The 26644-nt window shown below is 42.6% G+C and overlaps 1 protein-coding gene across 3 annotated transcripts in view; it reads right to left on the reverse strand.

The window, feature by feature from the left end:
• Positions 1–1752: 1752 nt before the first annotated feature.
• Positions 1753–26644, reverse strand: part of grid1b (glutamate receptor, ionotropic, delta 1b) — a 352786-nt gene continuing 327894 nt past the window's right edge. Inside the window, exons 13-17 of one of the 3 annotated variants that reach the window (XM_072666603.1) lie at positions 21444–21639; positions 18701–18867; positions 14513–14753; positions 13369–13507; positions 1753–4248 (exon numbers count right to left, since the gene is read on the reverse strand). In XM_072666603.1, coding sequence (XP_072522704.1) covers positions 3851–4248; positions 13369–13507; positions 14513–14753; positions 18701–18867; positions 21444–21639 — 1141 coding nt within the window. In that variant the 3' untranslated portion in view covers positions 1753–3850. Of the gene's footprint in view, positions 4249–13368; positions 13508–14392; positions 14754–18700; positions 18868–21443; positions 21640–26644 lie in introns of all 3 variants that reach the window. The other 2 variants (XM_072666604.1, XM_072666605.1) reach the window with 2 other exon arrangements.

Raw genomic sequence — 26644 nt, forward strand, 5'->3', positions numbered from 1 at the left:
CACTTCGGCCAAGACAAACTAACCTTTCGTCCATGTCGGAGAGACTTCCAGACATGCAAACTGCTCTCCTGTTAGCTGTGCTGAATCAGCCCAATCAAGATTTCTGAATGAGGCTCAGCAAGTTTCATAACACTACTATTTAGAGTCGGCAGTTACTGTGGTGATAAAGGAATATTTGCCAATCAAACTATGACTGTATAGTAAACTATATAATTGTGAAAGCCTTTTTGGTGCTTTATAGAAAAGCTTTCCCAGCTAGCATGTCCATGTCCACAGCCTGCATGGGTAGCCTAACCGGGATCCAGAAAGTTTTGTACTTAGGTTCCACATTGGGCCCACATATGGAAACCCATCGGGCCACATCTGGGTTGTACAATGCATTCAGGGCCAGTGATGGGACCCATGAGATAAAGTTGGGCTGTAACAATGGGGCCCATTTGGGAAGCCCAACTGGGTCCCAGTAACAACATATGTACAAATCTACATGCACAACCACAACAGACTGGGACTCTTGAAAACACATTAAGTTTGGCTTTTGTTGACTGGTTTAGAGTGTTACTGGATACAGTGCTGATGTAGTCACGTTGTGTCCTCTTGCCACAGTGTGCAGTGAGCTAGCTAAAGAAATTAGCCTTTAGCCTAGCATCCTTTAGCATCAACAGGTCTGGCTTTTTTGCTCCGTGCTGCGCTTTCCCTTCTGACGTGTGGTTAGCTCCAGCTGAATCGTCAGCAGTTTGCTGGACAATGGACTATGACTGTATAGTAAACTATATAATTGTGAAAGCCTTTTTGGTGCTTTATAGAAAAGCTTTCCCAGCTAGCATGTCCATGTCCACAGCCTGCATGGGTAGCCTAACCGGGATCCAGAAAGTTTTGTACTTAGGTTCCACATCGGGCCACATCTGGGTTGTACAATGCATTCAGGGCCAGTGATGGGACCCATGAGATAAAGTTGGGCTGTAACAATGGGGCCCATTTGGGAAGCCCAACTGGGTCCCAGTAACAACATATGTACAAATCTACATGCACAACCACAACAGACTGGGACTCTTGAAAACACATTAAGTTTGGCTTTTGTTGACTGGTTTAGAGTGTTACTGGATACAGTGCTGCTGTAGTCACGTTGTGTCCTCTTGCCACAGTGTGCAGTGAGCTAGCTAAAGAAATTAGCCTTTAGCCTAGCATCCTTTAACATCAACAGGTCTGGCTTTTTTGCTCCGTGCTGCGCTTTCCCTTCTGACGTGTGGTTAGCTCCAGCTGAATCGTCAGCAGTTTGCTGGACAATGGAGAGAGGAGATGATAAAGGATAGTGTCGGCTAGCATTAGCTTTTTTTTTTAGCTAGAAAGTTTTGTCCTCAGGTTGCACGTTGGCCCCACATACGGATGACCACCAGGGTCAGCAATAGGACCAGGAGGCACCATGTGGTTTGTATGTACACTGCATACGGGGCCTGACTGGGACCCATGTGATATACAGGTGGGCAGTAATGATGGACCCATGTTCTACAAATCCCACAGAAGACCCATTTTTGTAAAAGAAAAGTTTTTCATTACATAAAAGTTAAGTATATGGAACCAAAAGTGGTTCTTCCATGGCCTCGCTCAAAGAACGCTTAGCCTTTATTACCTTTAACCTTAACAAAAGACCCATGAAGAATGTCCATTTTTAGGGCTCAGTTAAGGCAGCAGATCTTCCACGCTGGTCCAGCATAATTTTTTTCTTGAATAATGAATTAACCATCATTCCAAACATGTAAACCATATTTCTTTATTAAAGATTAAGAAACTCCAAGCAGCATATTCATAAACAAAATAAGAGTCTCCCTCAGGTGTAATGTTACAGACTACACTATGATAGACTTTGCTTTGCTGTTTTCTTTTTTGTTTGTTTTTTGTTAGTTTTTTTTTTTTTTTGCATTTCAAATTGAACATCATCCTCTTTCTCAAATCAGGAGTTGGGGGAGGAGGGTGGTTGGGGTATAGGCAGTAAGGGAAGTGACCTTACAGCGAGGTTGGACATCCTTGCCTCCACCGTCGACGGTTGAGAGCCACAGGTTGCGTTACACAGTGTAATATGATGTCACTTTGGTTCACATTAGAAACTACTTGAACTGGTACAAAACATACAGGCTACAACCATGATGACTGACAGGAAAGCATGGGTGGAGCTTGTTGACATCATAATCCCGTCCCCCTCCCCCTCCCCACCCAACAGAAATCGGTGGTTGTTACGGTCTGTCTGAAACAAACGTCCTTCTCTTTGTGATTTTTGGGATTAGGATTTTAGGGTTGTGGAAATCTGGAGTTTTTTTTTTTTTTTTTTGGGGGGGGGGGGGCCCTGCTGGCCCGCTGACCTGTCCTATAGACTGTGACTGTGATTGTGGACCGTGAGCTTGGCCCGTTGTGGTTAAAGGTGGCCACTTCCAGAAATCACAGAAAAGGAAAATCCCACAAATGGAAGGACATGAGGACACTAAGGAATACATGTGCAGTTCAGACAGTGTTGTGAACGTCTTAGAATGCTAATAGCTGTAAATACCTAGCCACATGTTATGCAAAGCCTAGATTCAGAATAGCTTGGGGGGGTTCTCTCATACGATCAATTTCTCAACCTCATAACGATACAATCAAATTAAACCAAATAAAACAAAAAACCCACATACTTTTCATACCTTTTAAACTTTATATATCTTCCTTTCCATAAAACGTTGAATATCATCTCTCTGCAGTCGACTCCGTCAAGGAAAATATCTTGTGTTACATCTGTTATATCTTCAGGTACCGAAAATACAGAAAAAAATACATTTCCCCACCCACTGCATTAATCGAGCAGCCCTACAACGGGGACAAGACAGACTGAGGTGATTTTTTAGGGTGTGGACATACAGCTTGTGCTCAGGGACTCGCTGGATTCAGGACGGCTGATTCCTGGCCCTCAGGACCTCAGGAGTGTTTGTCTGGAAGATTATCTGCAACGGTTCTTCAACGGTTCCCCATTTCGTATTCCCAGATACTTGTCTGGACCTCCTTCTCCAACCCTGACACTGACACACTTAAACTCCAATCGATACTCAATGGAGAGCTTGATAAAGACAGCAAAATTACCCAGAGAGACAGAAAAAGAAGACACGAAGTAGCCGAACGTCGGAATCGGTGATGAGACTGAAGGATGAGTGTGATTGAAAAAATTAAAATAAAAAAAGTAAAAAATACAATGATAAAAAAATAAAAGGAGGGTGCAAAATGATTCATATTCATACAGAGGTGTTGTATGATAATCTAGTAACAAACAGTGGAGAGACATCTTTTATTTCGGCACTTAGAAAACAATCACAATGAATTTTGCGTCTTTATCCATAGAGAACAAAATTTACAAAGCCATTCAAACAGTCGTTTTTCGAGTCTTTTTGTTGTGGTGTTTTTTGTTGTCATTTTTAGTTTCTTTTTTTCGAGTTTTCATTTTGTTTTTGTAACTCAACTTCAAAAATTGAGAATATTCAAAATACACTTTTACTCACTTCGCTCTTTTCTTATTTACAAATATTTACAAGAAAAAAGGATATTTTTTTCAACATTGTGTTTGTTTTTTTTTATTATTTTTTGGAATTTTTTAAAATGTTGTACGTGTATTAAAAAGCTCTACTTCCACTCCTTCCCTTCTTTTTCCTTTTCTTTTCTTTTGTTCTTTTTACATGTGATGCCCCCGTCCCCACCAACATCACCACCAGCAGCAGCAGCCCCCTTGGTCTTTTCCTCGCCCCCAATGGCAAACAAAAAAGCCCCAAACAAACAAACAAACAAAAAAAAAAGAAGAAGAGAAAAGCCTCAGATGGACGTGCTGTGGGTGGGCTCAATGGCTTCTGGGATGGGTCCTCCTGGTACTGGCGGGTAGGACATTGGCATGGGCGTCTTGGCGGGGCTCTGTCGGAAGAGCCCCCCGTTGGGAGCCCTGTGTTTGCACTGGATGGAGGGCATGGTGGAGCTGCTGAGCGGCAGGGGCAGAGTGCTGCCAGGCCCCGGCGCCAGAGTCCGGCCCACCCCATGGGCCTGCTCCGGGAGGAAGGTGCTCACAGACAGAGCTGTGCCCGGGAAGTCCCGGCCAGCCTCCCGCGCTTGGCTGGGCTGCATGCTGCCGATGTCCAGGGCAGAGATCTCGATAGACGGGCCGGGGATCTGCTTGTGCGCCATGTCCTCGTCCATAAGACTGTTCATACGCCGATGCACCTGCTCCAGGTTCACCTCTTTGTCCTGGAAAGGGCGAGAGAAGAGAAAGAAACAGGGGGGAGGGAGGGAGGGAAGGAGGGAGGGGACAGAGAGGCTGAGATCGGCTGGTCCTGCTGCACGGCTGCTTTGCTTTTCATTTAGTTGCTTTTCAGAAGCTCCATGCAATTCATTTCCTACTCTTGCTGCTCTTTTTTGTTGTTGTTTGTTTGTCTTTTTTTGGCCAATCGGAATCGTCCTGGGCAGGCAGGGTAAGGTTGGATTGAGAGAATGGTATAGAATGTGCACCTTGAAATCAAATTTGGCCAATGGACGTCTTAAAAAAACGCCTTGACGTTGACTAGGGGTCAGCACAGAATGTGAAGCACAGATAACAACACTGGAGCCAAACTACATCAATGGCAAAAAAAAAAAATATGCCGTAAAATTAACGGGAGTCGGGAGACTTGTTTTACTTAAAAGCTATATTATGAGTGATATTGCGAAAGCAGCAGTGGTTTACAATCTAGCATGTTGGACAGAACGTCCCTGGGGACATTTTGCGGGATGCTAGCATGCACCATTCCACGATTCCAGACTGGAATTTTTTGATCAAGTGAGCATTAGGGCATTGTGAAGTTCAAATATGACATTTACATCCTGATATCTTTTAAACATGGTGCTAGTTTGTTGTCTGGGGGCTTGTTTTTGTGGGCAGAGATTGATGCAATAAAAAAACTTACTACTAGTACTTACTTACTTACTACTATGGAAACTAAGTGAAAACTGCTGGTCATTTTCATAAAAGGTAGCAAAAAGATGTACACATTTTTACCCGAGCAATTGGTGTCATACTCTAGTTACATCTGGTAAAGGCTCATTTATTGTCCCTTTAAGTACGTACACAACTGTTACTGGCCATATACTTCTATGCGTCCTTTACGTCGCAGTGGATGTTAAGCAATAAATCCGACATCAGCAGCCGGAGTCTGAGAGAGCACAACTGGCCATGCTCTTTCCAGGTGGGTAAATGGGTAGACATCTCAAGCGATGTTGGCCTGCACAGGCGTCTGTTAATTGGTGAAGTGGAGCTGGGGACCTGCCGCTTTCCTCTGAGAGTGTCGACTGCCTAACAATGCCGCATCTGTAGCAGTTGGAAAAGGGGTGGCAGCTGACTTTGCATGTATAGAAGGAGATGTGTGTTCTGACCCTCCTAGTGTCGGGAGCAATGCAAGTGCTAGAGGGAGCTACAAACAGGTGGGTTAACTGGCAGGACCAAATTGGAGAAAAAGAACTATTGCCTACACTGCCCTTACGATTTGTATTCGTAAGCTTTCACTGGACAAATACGGACGACATGAACGCAGAGTATGGACAGATAGCTCCATCTGTATCCATATCCCTATTTATCATTGTGCATAAATGAGCCTTTACCTGTTCTCATGATAGCTAAAATTTTACACACTTTTCATGGCCAAAGCACAGCAGTAGTACACCGGAAATAAGTCTCTGCATTTCACCCTATTCATAACCGTGAACACATCCACACATCCACTGTAGTTAGGGTGTTGTGGCTAAGGGGGTGGGGTTCCAGTAGGCCTAAGTTGTAGATTAAACTGAAAGGAGGTGATTGGGTCATTGGGCTATTCATTGGTTTTGGGCTAAATGACTAAATGTGTGTGTATTAATGCACATTAACATACTGTAGCTGCAGGGTTTAAGAGGTGTCTCCACCCTCATACACACACACGGCCACATGCCAACAACTTTGGCCTACTTGAACCCCTCCCAGCCATGACATCCTGACTACTGTGGAGACCCATGTGTCTCCAGTGTCCTCTTTTCTGAAAACACAAATATGCTCACCCTAGCATTTTTGTTTTCATTTGCACACATTCAACCAGGTGTATCCAAACTTTTGACAGGTACTGCACATGCACATAGTCTTATGCAAAAGGTTTGGCACACCTGTTCATTTAGTTTGCCCATGTTGTTGATTTTCCAAGTGTAAATAAGTGAACAAATCCTCAACAGGAAACAACCTTAAATATGACATTTTTCAGCATGTCTTAAACAAAATTTCTATTTATTAAAAATGTTTTAAACACACATTTAATGTGCCATTACTTTTGAACCCACACTTAATATTTTTGCAATCTATTAAATTCAGAAAAATAATAAAATAATAGTTAGCTATGCTCCAGAATGTGTCTCTGTAGAGGATTATGGCTTTTTCGCATTCGTAAAATCAACAACACATGTTGATGATCATTCAGAGGTCTAGCATTTTTTTATTAACATTTTGTTTATTAATATGTTTTGTTAACTGCCAACTGTGAGACGAAACTATGATTCCTAAGTAGTGTTTTCACCAAACTCCCCGTTTTCTGTATTATTAATTAATTATAAAGAAGTGAATGCTTTATGTGGGAGGGTGTTTAAACGTGTCTTAAATATATTATCTTATTGTCAATCTTGTATCTTCAAAACAGCTTTACAAAACGAGGAAAAAAACTTCTTAACTTTTAATGGAAGTCAGTGTTAAATAATAGTAATTTTGGAGCATTTCTATTGGTCTGTTTATTATGAAATTACAAAAAGTCATAGTTTTCCATTACTATGTTCACTGTGAGCATCTCCAAAGTTCTCCTCATGGAGTCAAGTATTATTTCGAGTTCTGCTGCTGCTGCTGATGGAGTTGAACACATTCACGCTATGCTGGCTGGACTGGGGGGCGTTCAGGAGAAACCTGGAATCGGGCTCTGTTCTTCAGACTAGCTCACTGACAAGATCTCACCTGCTTTCTTCAGAATGAAAAGCTCTTGTTTCTTTTTACTGGATTCATGTGTATATGCATCTGTTCTAATGGTATCTTGAGCCTCTACAGTATAGACTCTCTCACTGCTAAGAGGTATTAGGGGCCTAAACCCAGTACTGAATGTTGTATTATTGCAGTTGTGCAAAAATGTGGCATCACCTTTTTAACTTTCAATGAAAGTCAATGGCATTCGGTTTTATTTCAAGTAATTTTGGAGCATTTCTATTGGCCATTCATCAGGAAACTGGACATATTGTAAATAATGTCAAAAAAAGAAAAAAAGATTTAATAACACATTTCTTATGTGACAGTGACAACATGTAGACTGTTACTATATAATTTAATAATGATCAAATTCCTGGTTCCTGGTGATGCGTATGTGCATATGTGCATTGCTTCTTATAAACAGAACTATTCATTATTAACTACCATGAAATTCCTCATTAGTTCAGATGATTTAGATGAACTACCTTTATTATAAAGTATAATAACGAGTCACCTTGCATGCTTAAGGTGGTAGTAACTTCAGGCTCCTGCAGATGGCGCTGCATGAAGATGATAGGGCTATAAATATCTGCAGGGTGTGTGACTGGACTCAGACATTGAGAAGAGTGATTGCATTTGGGCGTGGACAAAGACCATAGTGTAAAGGACATGAATCTGCAAGTGTATGGAAGCTTACGGTCATACAGGTCTGCCAGTAGTGGCAGAAATGCCAGTCTACTGGAAATTCTTCTCAGAATTGTGGCAGAAAGATGAAACTGACAGACAGGGACCACTGGCGTGTTTCACGGCTTGTGAAAAACAAATCGCCTCACTTTCAGGTAATAACTACTTCTAGTTTGCGCAGGTCCTTCGCCACCAGTTTCTGAAAAAACACTCCGCAGGGAACTGCAGACCATCAACATATGGAGCAGAGTGGCTCACAAGCCCACTCTTCTCCACCTCTTCTCAAATACAGGTAAATGCAGGTACTTATAGCCCCATAATCCTCAGGCAGCACCATCTGCAGGAGCCTGAAGTCACTACCATCTTAAACATGCAAGGTAACTAATTTTTGTCCGGGAAGCTAAAGTATTGTATCATCTAAAACTGTATCACACTGAATCATTGACTAGCATGTTAGCATGTGGCTAATGTGGGGTGCTATAAAGCACAATATTGAAAGGCCTAAACTGAAAATTGGCATTCGACTGTCACTGAGAAATCTTGGAATCTATTCCAACAGTGTGTGCTAATATTTAGGTAGCCGTCGAGATCATTTGTTTTTCTTGATACTAAAGGAAATAATGGCCGACCATTGGATCAAAATGTTAATTCACTGCCTTGTGTGAATGTTCAAATGCCACTTCAGAGGAATGCTCTGCAGAACAGGGAGAAACCAAACGACTGCTCTATTTACGCGAAATTACGCTCTGCTTCTTAATTACTGCACTGAGAGATGGAATGGCGAGGTATGAGTTATGGTGTAAATAAAGAAGGGCTCTTCAGAAGGACGCCCCTCGCTCACCTTCTGATTCTGGTAACGGAGGGAATCGGCGGGGGCTTTTTGACACGTTCTATAAAGAATGCAAAAGCTACACAGTTTGAATCCAGCGGCTATCTGGATGGATGCAGCCATTTCTGGGTTCACTGTCTTCTGGAGACGTGAAAGCATCTTTAAACATTTATACTAATGCACCACAGAGCCAGAATTACAGAGACACAGCAGGGAGTAATCAAAACTCAGGGACAGGCTGTGGGACTTGGGATAACAAAGCGACTGTGGTGGGTGAATTAGTCAGTCGTGTCAGGATGAAGCAGATTTTTCATTACGGGGATTGCTGCTATTACAGAATGATGCTTTGTGCATCTGATCCGACTAATTCTGTCTGACTTCTCTAAATGGCGGGAGGCAGGGAATGAGGGGTTCTGTTAGCCTAAAGAAGTGGAAAAACCATAAAAGTTAAAAAGGTATTTGTATCATGCAAGGTACCAGAGAGAAACGCCGATGACTCAGAGCGGCTCACTCCATCTTTCAGGATTTCCCAGACAAGGCATCTAATTAAGACCTGCTTGCTGTGAGAGGACAGAAAAATTACTGCTTGCTAGAAACCAATGCTGCCAGTGTTGTATGCTTCATGAGCTCTGAGCTGCAGCTTACCAGTGGTGTATGATCAGAATACACATACAGCTCTTCATGGACATAAATGTCATAGCAGTGGCAGATCTGAGGACGACTGTAGAGTTACACAAGTCAGGAATGTCTCTTGAAGCCATCACCAAACAACTGCAGATTCCAAGATCATCAATTCAAACAAGTTATTGGAAGTAGCCACTTTGGAAGGTCTAGACGATCCAAACTATCACCCTAAGCTGCTGTCCAAATCCACTGAAGTTTGCCTCAAAAATAGCCTTTTAAGGAAAGTTTTATGGTAAGATGAGATAAAAAATGTTTGGAGGAGTAGGCTGAAAGTGAAGCATTCAACACCATGAACATGGCACCGACTGTTAAGCATGATGGTGGGAGCATCATAGTCTGGGGCTGGGTTCTGCTGCAAGTGGGACTGGTACATTGTACACAGTGGATGGAATAGTAAAGGACGAGGACTACCTCAAAATTCTCCAGCATAACCTCAAACCATCAGCTAGACATTTGAAATGTGGGCACCGTTGGGTGCTCCAGAAGGACAATGACCCTAAGGTGACTGTAGAATGGATAAAGCAGGCTAGTGTTAAGCTTCTGGAATGGCCACCCTCCATTCCGTCCTGTCCTCCTGTCCTGAACTCTGCCAGAAGCTTGTTGATGGCTACCAGAAGACCTGGTTAAAGTGCAACATGCTAAGGGGTGTTTGGACCTAATATTGGGTGTGCTGTGTGGATATTTTTGACTTCAGAGCCCAATATTGCCATGATCTTCATGTTCATGATGAGTGTACTTAATGTCCAACCATAACTGTAGCATTGACAACTGAGCAAGGTAGGTGTATGCAATATAGTGGATGGTGACTGTAGTTGCTGTGGTGAGACTTTAATCAAAGCTAGTTGAGATTCTTAAGAACGTCTTAGGACCTTTTGACCAGTCAACTTAAGTCCAAGAAGCATCCACCTACGGCTTAATTCCAGTATTTAGAGCTAGTCTTTGGTACAGATCCTCTGCTTGACCTGAAAAACATATTGTGGTGCTTTGTGCTCAAATGGCTCCTCATTGACCAAGCACTTCTTAAAATGCATGAAAAAGTACCTGACCTATCCTGCAGGTCGCATTATTGACACTTGCATTTTTTAGTGTTTAGTAAGTGGTCTGTGTCGGGTGTTTTATGAAGCTACATCCCTAAACAAGCTGTAGTCTATCGATCCAGATGGTTGAAACAGTGTTCACGACTGAGAATGTTAAATGAGGCTGTTATCTTAGGAGGCAACATCATCTCAATATACATAAATTAGGTCTGTCAAACAATATGGTGAATTGGAATCCATCACATTTGTATTTTTTGCTCAGTGCAACAGTGGCTGCATGTTACCCCTCAGAGACTGCATAGATCATATAGGTCATATGTACAGCCAGTGGTCCAGCTCCTCCCCATGACTATACAGATCATACACATGTGGACAAAATTGTTGGTAATTGAAAAACCCACAATGGTCACAGGAATAACTTGAATCTGACAAAAGTAAACTCATTAAACAGGCCTGGACAGAAATGATGGTACCCCTGAAAATAATGTGACCAAAAGGACATGTTAAATCAAGGTGTGTCCACTAATTAGCATCACAGGTGTCTACAATCTTGTAATCAGTCAGTGGGCCTATATATAGGGCTACAGGTAGTCACTGTGCTGTTTGGTGACATGGTGTGTATCACACTCAACATGGACCAGAGGAAGCAAAGGAAAGAGTTGTCTCAGGAGGTTAGAAAGAAAATTATAGACAAGCATGTTGAAGGTAAAGGTTATAAGACCATCTCCAAGCAGCTTGATGTTCCTCTGACTACAGTTGCACATATTATTTAGAAATTTAAGATTCATGGGACTGTAGACAACCTCCCTGGACGTGGCCACAGGAGGAAAATTGATGAGAAATTGGTAACAAAAGAGCCCAGAAAAACTTCTGAAGAGATTAAAGGTGAACTTTAAGCTCAAGGAACATCAGTGTCAGATCACACCATCCGTCACAGTTTGAGCCAACATGGACTTCATGGAAGACGACTAAGGAGGACACCATTGTTAAAAAAAAATCATAAAAAAGCCAGAATGGAATTTGCCAAACTACATGTTGACAAGCCCTAAAGCTACTGGGAGAATGTCCTATGGACAGAAGAGACAAAAATTGAACTTTTTACCAAGCCACATCAGCTCTATGTTTACAGACGGAAAAATGAAGCATATCAAGAAAAGAACACTGTCCCTACTGTGAAACATGGAGGAAGCTCTGTTATGTTCTGGGGCTGCTTTGCTGCATCTGGCACAGGGTGTCTTGAATATGTGCAGGGTACAATGAAATCTCAAGACTATGAAGGGATTCTAGAGAAAAATGTGCTGCCCAGTGTCTGAAAGCTTGGTCTCAATTGCAGGTCATGGCTAAGAGGAAAACATTGGACTATTTTGAAGTGGCCTTCTATGAGCCCTGGCCTAAATCCTATTGAGCATCTTTGGAAGGAGCTGAAACATGCCGTCTGGAAAAGGCACCTTTCAAACCTGAGACAACTGGAGCAGTTTGCTCATGAGGAGTGAGCCAAAATACCTGCTGAGAGGTGCAGAAGTCTCATTGACAGTTACAGGAATCGTTTGATTGCAGTGATTGCCTCAAAAGGTGCAACATAACTATTAAGTTATGGGTACCATCATTTCTGTTCAGGCCTGTTTTATTATTTTTTAATAATTCTGTTGAAGCATGGTTGAAAAGCAATGTCTGACTTTTATTGGTTAATTTTTTTTATTTATTATTACTTTTGTCAGTTATTTTTGTGACAATTGTGGGTTTTTCTTTCATTAACCAAGGGGTACCAACAATTTTGTCCATGTGTATATATACCAGATATACAGTCAATGGTTTAGGTCCTTCCAACAATGACTATATAGATCATATATACAGTCAATGACTCCGCTCCTTCCCAATGATTATATAGATAAGAAACATCATATATACAGTCCGTGGTACACCTCCCCCCAGACTATATAGATCATATATATCATATACACAGTCAGCAGTTCAGCTCCTCCCCAAGTGACCATGTAGATCATATACACCATATATACAGTGAGTGGTTGAGCTGCTCCCTCTAATGACTGTAAAGATCATATACATCACATATTGCCAGTTGTTCAGCTCCTCCCTCCATGACTCACATATGTCACACATGTCACATACAGTCAGTGGTTTAGTTCCTCCTCCAAATGACTGTATATATGATAAATATCACATATATACAATCAGTGGTTCAACTGCTCTTTTGTATAGATTATATACATCGTATATACAGTCAGTAGTTTTGCTCCTCCCCCAAATGGCTATATAGATCATATATATCATGCAGTCAGCACTTCAGCTCCTCCACAACTGTGGCCTTTTGTTTTTACTCTCATTTATGCAGTTTGTGGATTCTGGATTCAGAGGAGGTTCTGTAAAGGAATTGGAGCTCCACTCTGCCGCTGGTTTTTGTTAGTTCTAATAGACAGGTCTCCGAGCAAGCACCATCCAGCACAATCTGCCAAAGGCATCACTTTCAAATCCATTGTAAACTACTTGAATAAGAGGAACCTATTGCTATACAATGTTGTTTATAAAATTTTTATAACATATTATCACCATGTTATTAACATGCAATTTATGTGTTACTAGCATTGTATTATTAACACATACTTTGACAACACTTGTATATATATATATATATATATATATATATATATATATATATATATATATATATATATATATATGCTTATATAATTAATGCCCTGGTGCTCTAATAAATATCACCAATTACCCCACATTTGTGTTTAATAAGGCAAACTGTAATTTGTTATTCTCAAAAGAAACTCAATCTGGCAAAGTGTGTCATATGATCATCCTAATATTAGATCAGTTTGACTGCAGTCTTTTCATCAGTGTGTAATCAAATCAGCTCAATTTAATCACAATATCATGAAGACCTAATTCCTACCCTGAAGCCAGGGCAGAGCCCATCTACGTCTATGGTACGCAGGAAGCTAAGAGGACCTGAAAGGAACTACAAAATTAAAATGGCTGTTGTTAGATGATGGGTCCTAGACACAATATTATGAAGACCCCCCCAACCAACCAACCGACCCAGGCCCCCGGCCCCTTCGGACATGACGCAACGAATCAGATCTTACGAGCTCTATTCTGACCTGTGTCAATAGCCTCTGCTTCATCCCAGTCTCTCTCTCTCTCTGTCCAAATGTCCTTCCTCCCCTCCGATGAAGCAGTAGAAATATCATTATATCTCAATGGATCTGAAACCCTTGCCACTCTGTAATCCTTAGTAACCTGCACGAGATCATAAACATATCAAGAAAAAAGTAAAAAAAAGAAAAAAACAATAATAAAAGGAAAAGAGAAATTCATACTTGTCACCATTGACATGTCATTGCAATCAGACGTCACACGCTTGTATTTGCTGGGGGTTAATGGTTGTTGGGCGTCTGATTCAGGGGGTTCTTTTTTTGTTGGCCTTATTGCTTTGGGTAGTGGGGGTTGGAGGGGGTACTGAACACACAGGCCCATGCAAGAATCCTCTTTGCTCACACTTTAGTTTATGGATCCACATTAAGCCTTTCCAGTCTATTGCATGCAGTTTGTTTACTGTCTCTAGAGCAAGGGGGCGCACTGTTGGCAAGGCGTTATTCATCATAAAGTGAGACAAAAGGGCAGATGCATTGATAATGATGATAGAAAAGGTCTTTCAAAAAGCAGATAGCAAAAGGAACATCGAACAACTCTGCCGGTGGGAGTCAAAGTATTGGGTAATCATTTCTTACATTAATTAGTTTGTGGTTATTGAGGTTTGGAAGAAGTCCTGGTAGAGAATCTGCCCTGATTTAGACTCTAGCGTTTAGTTATCTAGAACATCTCAAAAACCTAAATGAAGCCCATTGTACTGTAATACAGTCATAATAGCTGATACTTTGTTGGGCTGCGATCAATTATTCCCTATACAGTGTCCTTAAAATGTTCCCCCAAAACCCAATAACCAGCAAGCTTAGACCGTATTAGTAAAAGCCACTCTGTCTCTTTCCCTGTGCCTGGCTTAGTGGGGGAGGGAGTGGATGTGGACGAGACAAGAACAAAATGGCCTGATCTATTGTTTGTCTTTGTCTCTATTCTTTGTCGTTTGAGATGGAAAGGACCAATTTTGATTTCAGCAGAGCACACCTATAACTGAGTGTACTGGAGCTCGACTAAGTCTGGGCTCGCGTCTGCGGCTGGATCCTTAAAGTAGAGTGTGGCAGTGTCGTCGCCCTGCGCGGGCCTCCTGGCCCTGTGCTCGGTCACCTCTTTGGGCTGCTCTTGCCGGCAGCGGTTGCTGCTCCACCACATCTCCAAGGCAGCCACCAGACAGGCCAGCACCAGCCCGGCAGCCAGGATGCAGAAGACCCCGGCGAAGCTGTGAAGCTTGAGTGAGCGACCATCGGTCTGCGACCCCCAGTGGCCGCTCAGGTCACAGCGGCCTGAGCGAGGCCACCACTTCTGCTTCAGCACATCGAGGTCGCCTTTTTCCTGCAGCTCCAGGATCCTGTGGAGACAGCAAGAGAAGAGAATCAGGCTCCATATGCCATGTGGATAGCCAACCAGCAAGGAGTCTGGAGGACTCTTAGAAATGTTGAAGGTTATGACCACAATCCTGAAAGATTTTGCTTGTCTTGCTTGATCAGACTTACAATATGTTGTGTCGTTATTTATCTTAGCCAATTAACCCACCCACTTACTATAGGACTTCCCCCATCACTTGTAATGCTCCTGACACTAGGAGGATGAGGACAAGCACATGCCTCCTCTAAAACATTCAAAATCAGCTACTGCCTGTTTTCACACTGCCGCAGATGCAGCATCCCTAGGCAGTCAGCACACTTTGAGGAAAGCTCTGGATCTCCACCTCTGATACATCATCTAACAGATGCCAGACCATCACAATGGTGACCCTGACAGAACATGGCCAATTGTGCTCTCTCAGGCCCTGGCTGTTGATGGCAAAGCAGCATGTCCCGATTTTAACTTATGGCCCTCTATGTTTGGTCATTTCTAAGCATACCAAAACGCCCCCTCAAAAAACAAGCTCTCTGACTTTAATCAGGTCTTACACTGAGGCCTGGCACAACTTGTATAGCTGATTCTGTCATCTATAAAGGTTTTCAGCACCTGTAACCGACATTTCCTCATTCCCTTAGAACATTCCTTTACACCGCTTAAAAGCATACACCCCTTTGTCCCTCCTTTGGCTTAATTAAATGGCAACTTTTTTGTCTTGCAGGCGCTCACCGACGGAAATGAAAAGGAAACAAACAGGGAGCAGAATGTAAGGGAATGTTTAATTAGAGGCTTTAGGAAAACAGACACTGTGGCCGCAAGCCGTGCCACCATTATCAGCCTGCCTCCCTGTGGACAAGCCATGCAGCTGCGGCAATTTTCGGGAATGAAAAGAGGCACATGGTGCAGCCACGCGAGACAGCGGTGGATGAATAGGAGAAGGCCGGAGATTGAGGGTGATGATGGGACAGAGATGGGAAAAGTAAGATGAATACCTCTCTCTACAGAAGATGACATGCTAGTTCATAGGCCTATTAGCCCCTAAGCTGCCTCCCAGCTGCCCCTGAGGGAGTTAGCATGTGGCTGGGCTGCTCTGGGGGCACTGGGTGGAAAGTCTCCTTTATTTAGCACTGGCTTACTGTACCCGAATACTGCATCACTGTTTAAGCCACTGATGTTGTAGCTTGAGAATGAGAATGTTCTGTTTGTCAGATGAAGAGTTCCTCAATGTGGTGATGGACTGACTTTTAGCCTGAAAGACAAATGTGACTGGCAAAGATTTTTAGGATCAAGTTAGCATGGCAGTGTTTGCTATTCTACATAGAAACAATCACAAGCTCTGAGAGATGTATCGCCACAAGCTGTGAATATTGTCTATTTATGGTCTATTTATGGTATTTATGGAGCAAAGGATCTGCAGTGGGTTGGGCGTAATATAGCCAGTACCCCTTGGATTGGTTCTGGACATCACTTGGCACAACTGCGTTACTCAGACAGCAGATGATTCTGGGCCAAATATGGCCCAGTTAAGGCACGAATGGGTCAGTTATGGCAATGGCGGTTATGGCATCGATTGTGGGCTGATTGTGGACTGTGGCTGAGTATTTGGCTCCCAGTTGGCTCCCAGTTAAATTCCGTATCGAATACAAAATTCTTCTATTAACATATAAGGCCCTACATGGCCTCGCTCCTGAGTACCTGCAGGATCTTATTGTATGTTACGAACCATCAAGACTACTTAGATCTCAGGGTGCTGGCCTCTTACTCGTTCCCAAAATTCAGAAAACCTCAGCAGGGGGAAGAGCCTTTTCTTATAAAGCTCCCCAACTCTGGAATAACCTTCCAGATAATGTTCGGGACTCAGACACAGTCTCAATCTTTAAATCTAAGCTGAAAACTTATATGTTTAGTTTAGCTTTTGGTAATTAATGTTTCTTAGATAAGGGCTGCAGGTCCAGGGGTTCGCGGACCCAGGGAATTATAGTACACTGAGATGCTGGAGCTGTCGTCTCTCTGCTTACACGCGATCACTGTGGACGGTGGAGCAGATAGATGCTGGTGTTCTCAGGGTGCGCCCGTATCCGTGTTACCTTCTGGCTCTCTCCTTTTAATTATGCTGTGATAATCAGACCTGCCGGAGTCATCAGACATACCCTGATGCTGATGCTCAACATTCTCTGCCCTCCATAAAATTCCTCTTAGAACTAACTTTTCTCTTTTTACCTTCTTCGAGTAAATGGCCACCCAGCCCGACCTGCTGGAAGATTGCCCGCTGAGGTCCCCTCTACCTGCGTCTAACCAGCTGCCACCTACCAGTCCGGCCAGCAGGTCCCCCCCAACCCGCCACCACCCATGGCTCACCCGCCTGCCGCTGCTGCCTGTTTGGTGGCCGTGCTGAAACCTAGATGGACTCGTGTCTGTCTGACACTATTAATATCACCACTATTAACTTTCTGTTGTATCTGCTTTGGTAATTTTTATCATTAATGTTTAAATAGTCTGGCCAGAGGAGGATGGGTCCCCCTTGTGAGTCTTGGTTCCTCCCAAGGTTTCTTCCTCCAGCTCTGAGGGAGTTTTTCCTTGCCACTGTCGCCGTTGGCTTGCTCACGGGGGTCTTTGACCCTTCATGTTATTTCTTCTTTCTTCTCTGTCTCTGTCCTTTATTAAGTATTTATTATTTGACTTGACTTGACTTGACTTGACTATTTGCACCCAGATTCCTGCAAAGTCACTGCCATCATTCCACGGATTAACTCGTAAGCGTGGGCCAGACTTTTTTTGCTATTTATGGGAGCTGCTACAAAACAAAGCAGAGCCTATTCGGGGAAGGTGGGAACTAGGCAGCAGTTTAAAATAAACTTTATCCAGCGTTGTCTGTCTGCTGAAGGCCATGATGTAATCAGACTGAAATTACACATGAAACAATTACAGTCTGACCAGAGTCAAGAGCTTACCGTGATCCTCTACAGTGCGAGTCCTGTCTTGCCGTAACTAAGCTCATCCCATCACTATTCTTAGCTGCTGCGTCTGGTCATTGTGCATGGTCACAGAAGTGCCCCTTCCAACAATTTGAAGAAGTAATTGGGTACGAACCTGTGGGAGTTGCATTGACATGCTATAATGGAGAGGTCTGGCAATCATTAAGACTCCGGTGAGGGCCTGAGAGACTTACGTAAGCTTTGGGCGAACAGCAATCGCTCGCGGCCCGTGTTGCAAGCTGTTGAGTCAGGCTAGGATATTCTAGCTGGATCAATACAGAGTACGTGAGAAGGCAGTTGAGAGGACTGCTCTCCTGCTTCTTCAAAAAACAGAGGCAATATGATTATGCAGTCTTAATTGGTAACAAGTGATTATGTGGAGATTTGTGTAATCTGCCTGCATCTGTTATGTTCGCAAAGGGATCAATTTGTAATGGGTAAAAATCGGGCCCATGAAACTGCAACTAATGAAACAAAGCTCTGCTCTTAATGGAAAGTGGCAGTAATTTATAAGCTATCCATACTTTCATGTCTTTTTCCTTCGATAAAAACACTCGATTGAGGTCACTGAAAGGCTTGTTGTTTTCGGATGCATATTTTAAACGCCACAACAAAGTCATGTGATCACTTCGTTTTCTGTCTGTTATTCAAGTACTTAAATGTTTCCTGCTTGCCAAGCAAGCCTGTGTTTTATGGCTTTGTAAAAGCCACAGTGAGAGCTCTTCACTAGACAAAGCACTGCACTTCTACAAGACTAATCAGATTTTGGTACTTATGAATGTGACTTTTCTGGCCTACTTGGTGACCCTGGACTCTGAAAGCCATTGTCTATTTGCAGCTGATCTAGTTTATAGGTGAGCCATGAAGAATGGAGAAACTAAGAGTGAGGAATGGAAGAGGGTGTCAATGGTACAGTAAGGAGGAGCACAGGAGTGAGGGACTGTGGGGAGATATTTACTTCTGGGAGAAGAGGTCTCTGTAGGGGCTGCCGTGCTGCAGGGCGATACCATAGCCCTTACTGCTCATGCTGTTGCCCGACACTGTGATGGTGCAGTCGTCATCCGTCAGTGCTGCATACTCCACCACCGCCATGTCCCACAGGAATGCGTACGGGCCTTTCTTTGCCTGTGGAAGGACACATAAGAATCATGTGATCTCTAGGGCCGGCCTAGACAATGCTAATTATGATTATGTGCTTCACATCACCTACAATGATTGCATTATTATGGGGCCAGTTAGCAATATGCAGATAAGGGCAGTAAAGCCAGTGTTTAATGACCACATCACTTGTCCTGAGAGCTTCCTCTGACTGCCACTAGTCTTAAAATCTCCCATTGGTCTTAATTACCGTGTCACCTGTTCTGAGACCCCCCTCCCCTTTGACTATGATTGATCTTAATCACCATATCACTTTTTCTGAGATCACCCTGTGATCTGCGACTGGTCTTAATCACCTTGTCACCTGTTCTAAGACCCCCAACCCTTGACTATGATTGGTCTTAATCACCATATCACTTGTTTTGAGACCCTCCCTCTGGCCACCACTGGTCTGAATATCCATATCACTTGTTTTAAGACCACCCAGTGATCTGAAACTGGTCTTAATGACCATGTCACTTGTTCTGAAACCTCCTCTTGACTGTGACTGGTCCTAATCACCAAATCACTTGTTCAGAGACCTCCTCTTGACCGTGACTGGCCTTAACCACCATGTTGCTTATTCTGAGACCTCCTCTTAACCGTGACTGGCCTTAAGCACCATTTCACTTATTCTGAGACCTCCTCTAGACCATGACTGGCCTTAATCACCGCGTCACTGGTTCTGAGACCTCCCCCTGATTTGCGACTGGCCTTTGTCACCATATCCCAAGTTCTGCGACTTCCCTCTGACTGTGACTGGTCCAAATCACCAAATCACTTGTTCTGGGACCTCCTCTTGACAGTGACTGGCCTTAACCACCATGTCGCTTATTCTGAGATCTCCTCTTGACTGTGACTTGTCTTAATCACCACATTGCTGGTTTTGAGACCTCGCTGACTACAGTTGGTCTTAATTACCATGTCATTTGTTCTGATAACTACCCCTGACTGTAACCAGTCTTAATTACCACTTCACTTGTTCTGAAACCTCCTGCCCAATTTGTGACCGGTCTTAATCACCATTTTACTTTTTCTAAGACCTCCTCTTGACAGTGACCTCCCCCTTATTTGTGACTGGCCTTTATCACTATATCCCAAGTTCTGAGACCTCCCTTTGACTGTGACTGCCCTTTGTCACCATAACCCAAGTTCTGAGACCTCCCCCTTATCTGCGACTGGCCTTCATCACCATTGTCCCTAGTTCTGGTCTTAATACTCACATCATTTGTTCAGAGACTTCCTCCTGTTTGAAACTGGTTCTAATGACAAATGTCTGATCTGAGCTCTACAGTAGAGCACTGCGACCATGGAGACTATAATGTTTAACAATTTAAGTGATTAAGGTGGTGGTCAGAAGATAAAAAAAAATCTGCGTGGCAGTGAGTCTCAGATCAGAAATGCCGTAAAAGCTTTCCCTGCTCAGCCTAATTAACCAATGTTAAATAAACCTGACAGGTTTCCTTTGTTCCTCCTTGGTATTTGTCATCATTAACTTCTTTGTTTTCTCATTCGCTCACTTGAACAAAGAGCACAACTAGCCATTGTTTAAATCAAAAGCAGCTGTTGTCACATTAGCAGCTTTCGTGCAATGACTTATGAGAAATAAGACATGTCTTGCTTGGAGCGGAAAAGGCGGACAGACGGCACCGAATTGCAAGGAATTGTTGACGCATGTGATTTTCTGTAAAAGTTTCTGTGGCTGCTGAAAAATGGACTGATTGAAAATAATTACTCTCATTAAAACGCTGAAACTGTTCGTTGGAATATTTCATGCAAACGTATCAGGGGTTTGTTAGACAGCACATGTGTGTGGGATGAATTTTAGCCCTGCATCTGTGGAGATTAACCGGCCTGAAGATAAATCTCTCTAATTGGCTGAGTTAACATGCTGCTCTAGGTTTTAAGTCACAAAGAAAGAGCCAAACTTGTTTGTTTAGAAGAACGGCGTATGTGTTTGTTGACAAACAAGCAGTCGCTCGACTTCGCTCTCTCAGATTTGAGTTTTTATGGTCAACACTTGTGTCGGTAGCAAATAGCAGTTAACAGAAACGGCTGATAATGCAGGATAATGATCTAACACACCTCAAAATCCACAATAGACTACCTCAGGAGATCTAAGTTGAAGGTTTTGCTATGTCCCTCACCACCCTGACCTAAATGTAATGTGAAAATCTGGGTATAGGCATTCAAAAAGAGCAAGATGGAAGATTTAAACTGAACTAGAACATTTTGCAAGGAGATGAGCAATGAGCAATATCCCCCAAACAAAGACCGAAAGACTCTCCTAAGACTCTATTAAGTATATCCATTAGAAGGATCAAGTCCTCAGGAAGCACTGGTATGAAGGCCATGGCCCTTTGGTGTTGGAGGGTGGTGACTGAAGTCGACTATTCACAGTAAAATATTTTGACCAGGGGTGCCCAAACTTTTGCATGCCACTCTCAAATTATGTTAAACCAGTATGAACCATTTGCAGTTGACATCCATCAAGGTCCATCAAACATCACCAGTAGAACCATATGATGGTTCTATTGGTGGTTCTTTCAGACCATGAAGCATACCTTGCGGATGCCCTCTGAGGGGCTAGACACAGAGTAATCTTGGCCATTGTTCTTGCTGATAGTCCTCCACAGCTCAGCGTAAGTGCTGTCTTGCTCCAGGGGGTTGGTGCCTTTGGCTCGGAAGTAGTCGTACACAGCTGAGTCCCGCACTGTCCCATAATCCAAGTCCATCTGTCTCGCCAAGTCCTGAAAAGTCCTGTACAAAAAATAGAGATGGAGACATGGGTAAACCTTTAGTTTAATGGTGTATGTCCCACTCATTTTCAACAAGGAGAAGGAAAGAAATGTGGGTGGGATTGTCGGATGGCAAGTAGCCAGAACTTGAGTTGTTTTGATTTATGCAAAAGCAGCTTTCTATTTTCTGTCCCCACGAGGGTAGACCTACATAGTTCCATCTAGAGAAAAGCTCTTGAATTAGATTTTGCTTTTTGCAAATTCCAAAACCCTATTAAAATCTTATCTTATCCTATCTTATCTTAAAGAGTTTAATATCTGTATTCCAAGCTGGAATAACCTTATCAGGAATCCCCTTTTAGCAGGAATTTTTGGACACTATTGCAAACAGAAAAACAACAAACAAGGTCTATCATGCTTTACAGATTTACTGAAGTCAAGTCAGTTTTGAAAACAGTTTCACCAAAATTTATGAGGGTTGAAATTTGAATTTAGTGAGAAAATTGCTTTCTAGGAGTCTGAGTCAAGTGTTTGTCTCTGTGATGAAGTCAACTCTGAAGTCTCTGGAGCAGGAGTTTAAGTGAAGTCTCCAGGTTCTGGACGCAAGTCTGTGTCAACTCATGTCTGGGATCTGTCTGAGTGTCAGTCAAGTCTCGAGTCACTATTTGTCAGTGAAAGTCAAGTCTTAAGTCTCTGGAGAGTGAGTGCAGGTCAAGTCTTGAGTCTCTGGGGTGCGGGTCCAAGTCAAGTCTTGAGTGTGTGGGGTCGGATCTGAGTCAAGGTTCAAGTCTTTTGGATGTAGTCCGAGTCATATCTTGAGTGTGTGGGATGTGATCTGAGCCTTCGGTCTTCGGTGTGGTATGAGTCAAGTCTTTGGGGTGTGTTCCAAATTAGGTCTAGAGAACTTCATTTGGAAGTCTCGAGAACTTATTACGTATTATGTATGTTTTGCTCTTGGGGCCCCTACAGTTGAGGACTGTAATTCACATTTACACAACTACTGTAAATACAAATTGTGCTTTGAGCTTCCACTCATGGACAGTTGTACACATGCATTTGTTGACAAGCTAAGAAATCCAGAAGCTGCATCTGAAGGTAAAGTAGCTTGTGGATTGAGGTGGTAGAGTAATGCTGCATTATTTTACACTAATATGACTCAGGTTATGCAGCATTACACAGTTCTGGAGAATTTCGTAGTGCAGCGTCACAAAAGTTCTGTAGTGCAATAGCAATGCTCCAGCCGGGAGTGGCAATGAAATAGATGCCAAAGCTGCTGAATAAAGGTCAAATTGCTACATAGTGTTGCTCAGTGCGACTGGAGTACAACTAACATCAGCAGCTTGCACTTCAAGTAGTGAGACACTGGGACACTGTGGTAAACTCGTATCTTAAGACCCCATCCTGTTAGAACCTTTACTGTGAGAATTTGCTTGTTTACCAACTTGTACTCTTGGCCAAAATAATAAAACAAGTCCTAAGGAAGCACTGGTAGGAAGGTCAAGGCGTTTAGGCTTTGGAGGTGTGTGGAACCAGAGATAAAAGGGCTATGCACAACATGAAGATTTTATATAAGCATAGTAAAGTGACTGCAGCCACAGAAAGGCTACAGCACACAGTGGCCTCACAGTATCAAACACAAAGGCCATAAAGTCAAAGCTCCAAAGATCAAGATGACACTATCTGACATCTGCCAAACTCACCCACGAAAGATTGAGTTTGAGCCGGTAATGAGTTCCAGTTTTCTTTTTTACCTTCACAGAGGGCTGTCACATCCGGATGGCAGGTACATGACACACACATTGCAAAAAAGCCTATTTTCCATTTCCATTTGAAGTATACACGGTAATTAGCGCTTCATTAGCAGCGGCCTCCTCGTCTGATGTGTTTTGTCAGGTTTGTGTAATGAAAATAAGTGGCGTTAAATGCAAATAGAACATGGAAAATGCAGCTAGCATTTATTTCCACTGCTAGATGTCATTTAAAGCACTAGACTGACTACTTATAGTGTGCTTCTTAGCTGAATTGGACAGCAGAATCAAGGTAAGTGCTCCAATATGGGACCTGTCTTCGGAGATGATGATTCATCAGAGTTTCCAACATAGTGACAGCTTAAAGTGCTCATTAAGCCTGAATTGATCTCAGTTTAAGTTTGGTAAAGGTGCTCTCCATGCAGGAAAGAAGAATATCTCATACACAAACATGCCATGTGGGCCTGATGTGTAGGGTAATTGAGATCAGCAGTAGATGTAGTGGTAGGGAGTGTGTATAGCACTTAAATTTAAGGGTAAATGAAGGGATAGATCATGTTATGGGTAGTTAAGGCTAGGGACAGGTAACTAAGGTAGTTGAAGGTGACATATTATACCCCGTGTTCCACACATCAAACAGTTCCTTGGGTTCTTAATAAAATCGGAGACATCCTTTGGTCAGAATACCACGAGGATCAATGTTTACTTCACCTTGAGCTCACATTTTGTCTCTCAGCTGTAGTCTGCTGTGCCTGCCATTCTGTCCATAGGTTTTCAGTTACTCAAATCAGGACTGATCTATACTCATGATGCGGTCTATTTGTATTTTCTGTTGTGTATGTTTTCAAAGGAGCCCAAAGACCTGCACCCCCCACAGCCTGCTTTCTTAAAGGTAATGGGTGGAGCTTTTCAGATGGGGCTATATGAAAAAAAGTAGGCACTCAAATACTCAAATGTATGCGGACACGAAAAAGTGATTTTTTAAATGAGAGGTAGGTATAGTGGTAGGTCATGTATAGATGTATATAACAGTTACAGTTGGAGGTAGGTGTATGGGTAGGGTAGTTAAGGTTAGAGGTAGGGGTAGGTTGTACATAGGTTAACTAAGTTTAGGGGTGGGTGAAGGAAGAGGTATTATAAGGACCATATGTAGGGTGGTTAAGGTTTAAAGATAGGGATAGGTTATGTGTAGAGTAGTTGCGGTTAGTGTATAGGTTAGCTAAGGTCAGGGGAAAGTAGAGGTGTAAGGTATATGTAGGGTAGTTAGTATTAGGGGAAGGTTTATGTTATGTATAGGTTAGTTAAAGTTGGGATATGCTAGAGTAGTTATGATTAGGAGTATGTGAATGGGGTGGTTATGTATAGGGTAGTTGTAGGGAGTCGTTAAGATTACAGGTGGGTGCAAGGGTACAAGGGTGGGCTATATATAGGATAGTCAAGGTCTGGATCAGGTTCCAGTAGCATTGATGCATTTGTCTGTGGTTTTATGTGAACCAGACTCTAAGTTATGTAACCCATCAGATTCCACTCAGACTCTGAGGGAAATTGCTTTGGGTTCAGGTCCCACTGCTCAACTCTTGATGAGCAGAATCCAGGCCAGGCACAATCACACATTCTCCAGGCCTGCTTGTGTCGTGTCCAGACTTTGATTTGGAGGTAACAGACAGCGAGGTCTGACTCATACAGCATTGATCAACAGGACATGAAACAAAGTCAGACAAAAAGCAACAAACAAGGCACTGCACCTCATCTTAACAGAAAATGGAACAGCCATCTAAAAACATGCCCAGTAGAGATAAAATAGGCAGAAAAGGAATCAGGGAGATTGGGTCCAGTTCATATATAAGTGGTGGTTTATTTGGGGGATTAATAAAGTTGGTTCAGGTTTGATTAACTGGGCATTTTGTAGAGCTTTGGGATTATTTGGATGTTTTTAAGGCTGATTTAGGTCTGGTTAACAGGACACTTGGTATAGAGCTAGGGAACTACTTTGGAGATCAGTGAAGCTCTGTTAAAGTCTGGTTAAGAGAACAGTTGATATAGAGTTATGGGATTATTTAGAGATTTTTAAGATTTTAAGGCAAGTTTGGGTCTTGTTAGGTTGTATAGAACAATGGGATTATCTTGGAGACTAATAAAGATGTCTTAGGTCTGGATAACAGGACACTTATGTAGAACTATGGGGTTATTTTTTTTCCCAATACAATAAAATTATATTCAATAAAACCGTGTAGATCTTCTTAACAGGACACCTGGTATAAAACTATGGGATTATTTTGGAGATTAGTGAAGCTAATAACAAAACACCTATATAAAACAATAAGAATATTTTGGAGATGAACAAAGCCATGATAGGAATGGTTAACAGGACACTTGGTTTAGAATTCAGGAATTATTTGGAGATTAATAAAGATGATTTAAATCTGGATAACAGGATGACTATATCGAACTAAGGATCAGGACTCTTGTTATAGAACTATAAGATAAGATAAGATAATCCTTAATTAGTCACACAGTATGAAAATTTACAGTGTCACTGCAGCAAAGGGATAACAAGACATTCAGATGCAAAATGTAGATAAATTACCAATATATACACATAGATCACATAGCTGTGTATAGGTCTAGTTAATATGTCACCTGGTATAGAACTATGGGATTATTTTGGATTAGTAAAGCTGGTTTAGGTCTGGTTAACACAAGGCTTGATAAAGAAGCATGGGACTACTTTAAAAGCAATGTGATTAATATGTGCTACTGTGTCCAATGTGTGCTAGTGGTATTAATTAGGCATTAAGTAAATGGAATGTACTTAAGTGTGTGTGTGTGTGTGTGTGTGTGTGTACCACTTACCATTACTTCTTTGCTACACAGCAGAGCATTCTTTACTCCTTGTCAATAACTGGCAGCATTTAAGTCCATTGTGACTTTTAAAACTCTACTGTAGACTGCATTTTCTTCCAAGATAGACTTCGATAGGGACATTCAAGGCATCGCTTGGGAGGGGGGGGGGACTCATAGCTCTGAACTTATGGTTGTCCACTGACTATCCTGTCTCCCAGATACACTTTGACTGGTAATACCTGGCATAAACACTGAATTTTTTAACTGTTCAGTATGCCTGACAGGATCGCTCCTACACTTTCTCAAATCGTGGCAAGCAGCATGATTAGGCTGCCCTGGGGCCCGTTCTCCAAAACAGCACCTCCATCAATAAAACAGGAGAACGGCTGGAGAGAGGAGCACCGTCTGGGCTGCAGAACGACCCAAACATCCCAG

The sequence above is a fragment of the Salminus brasiliensis genome, chromosome 22 (genome assembly GCF_030463535.1).
Source record: "Salminus brasiliensis chromosome 22, fSalBra1.hap2, whole genome shotgun sequence".
Classification (NCBI taxonomy): Eukaryota; Metazoa; Chordata; class Actinopteri; order Characiformes; family Bryconidae; genus Salminus; species Salminus brasiliensis.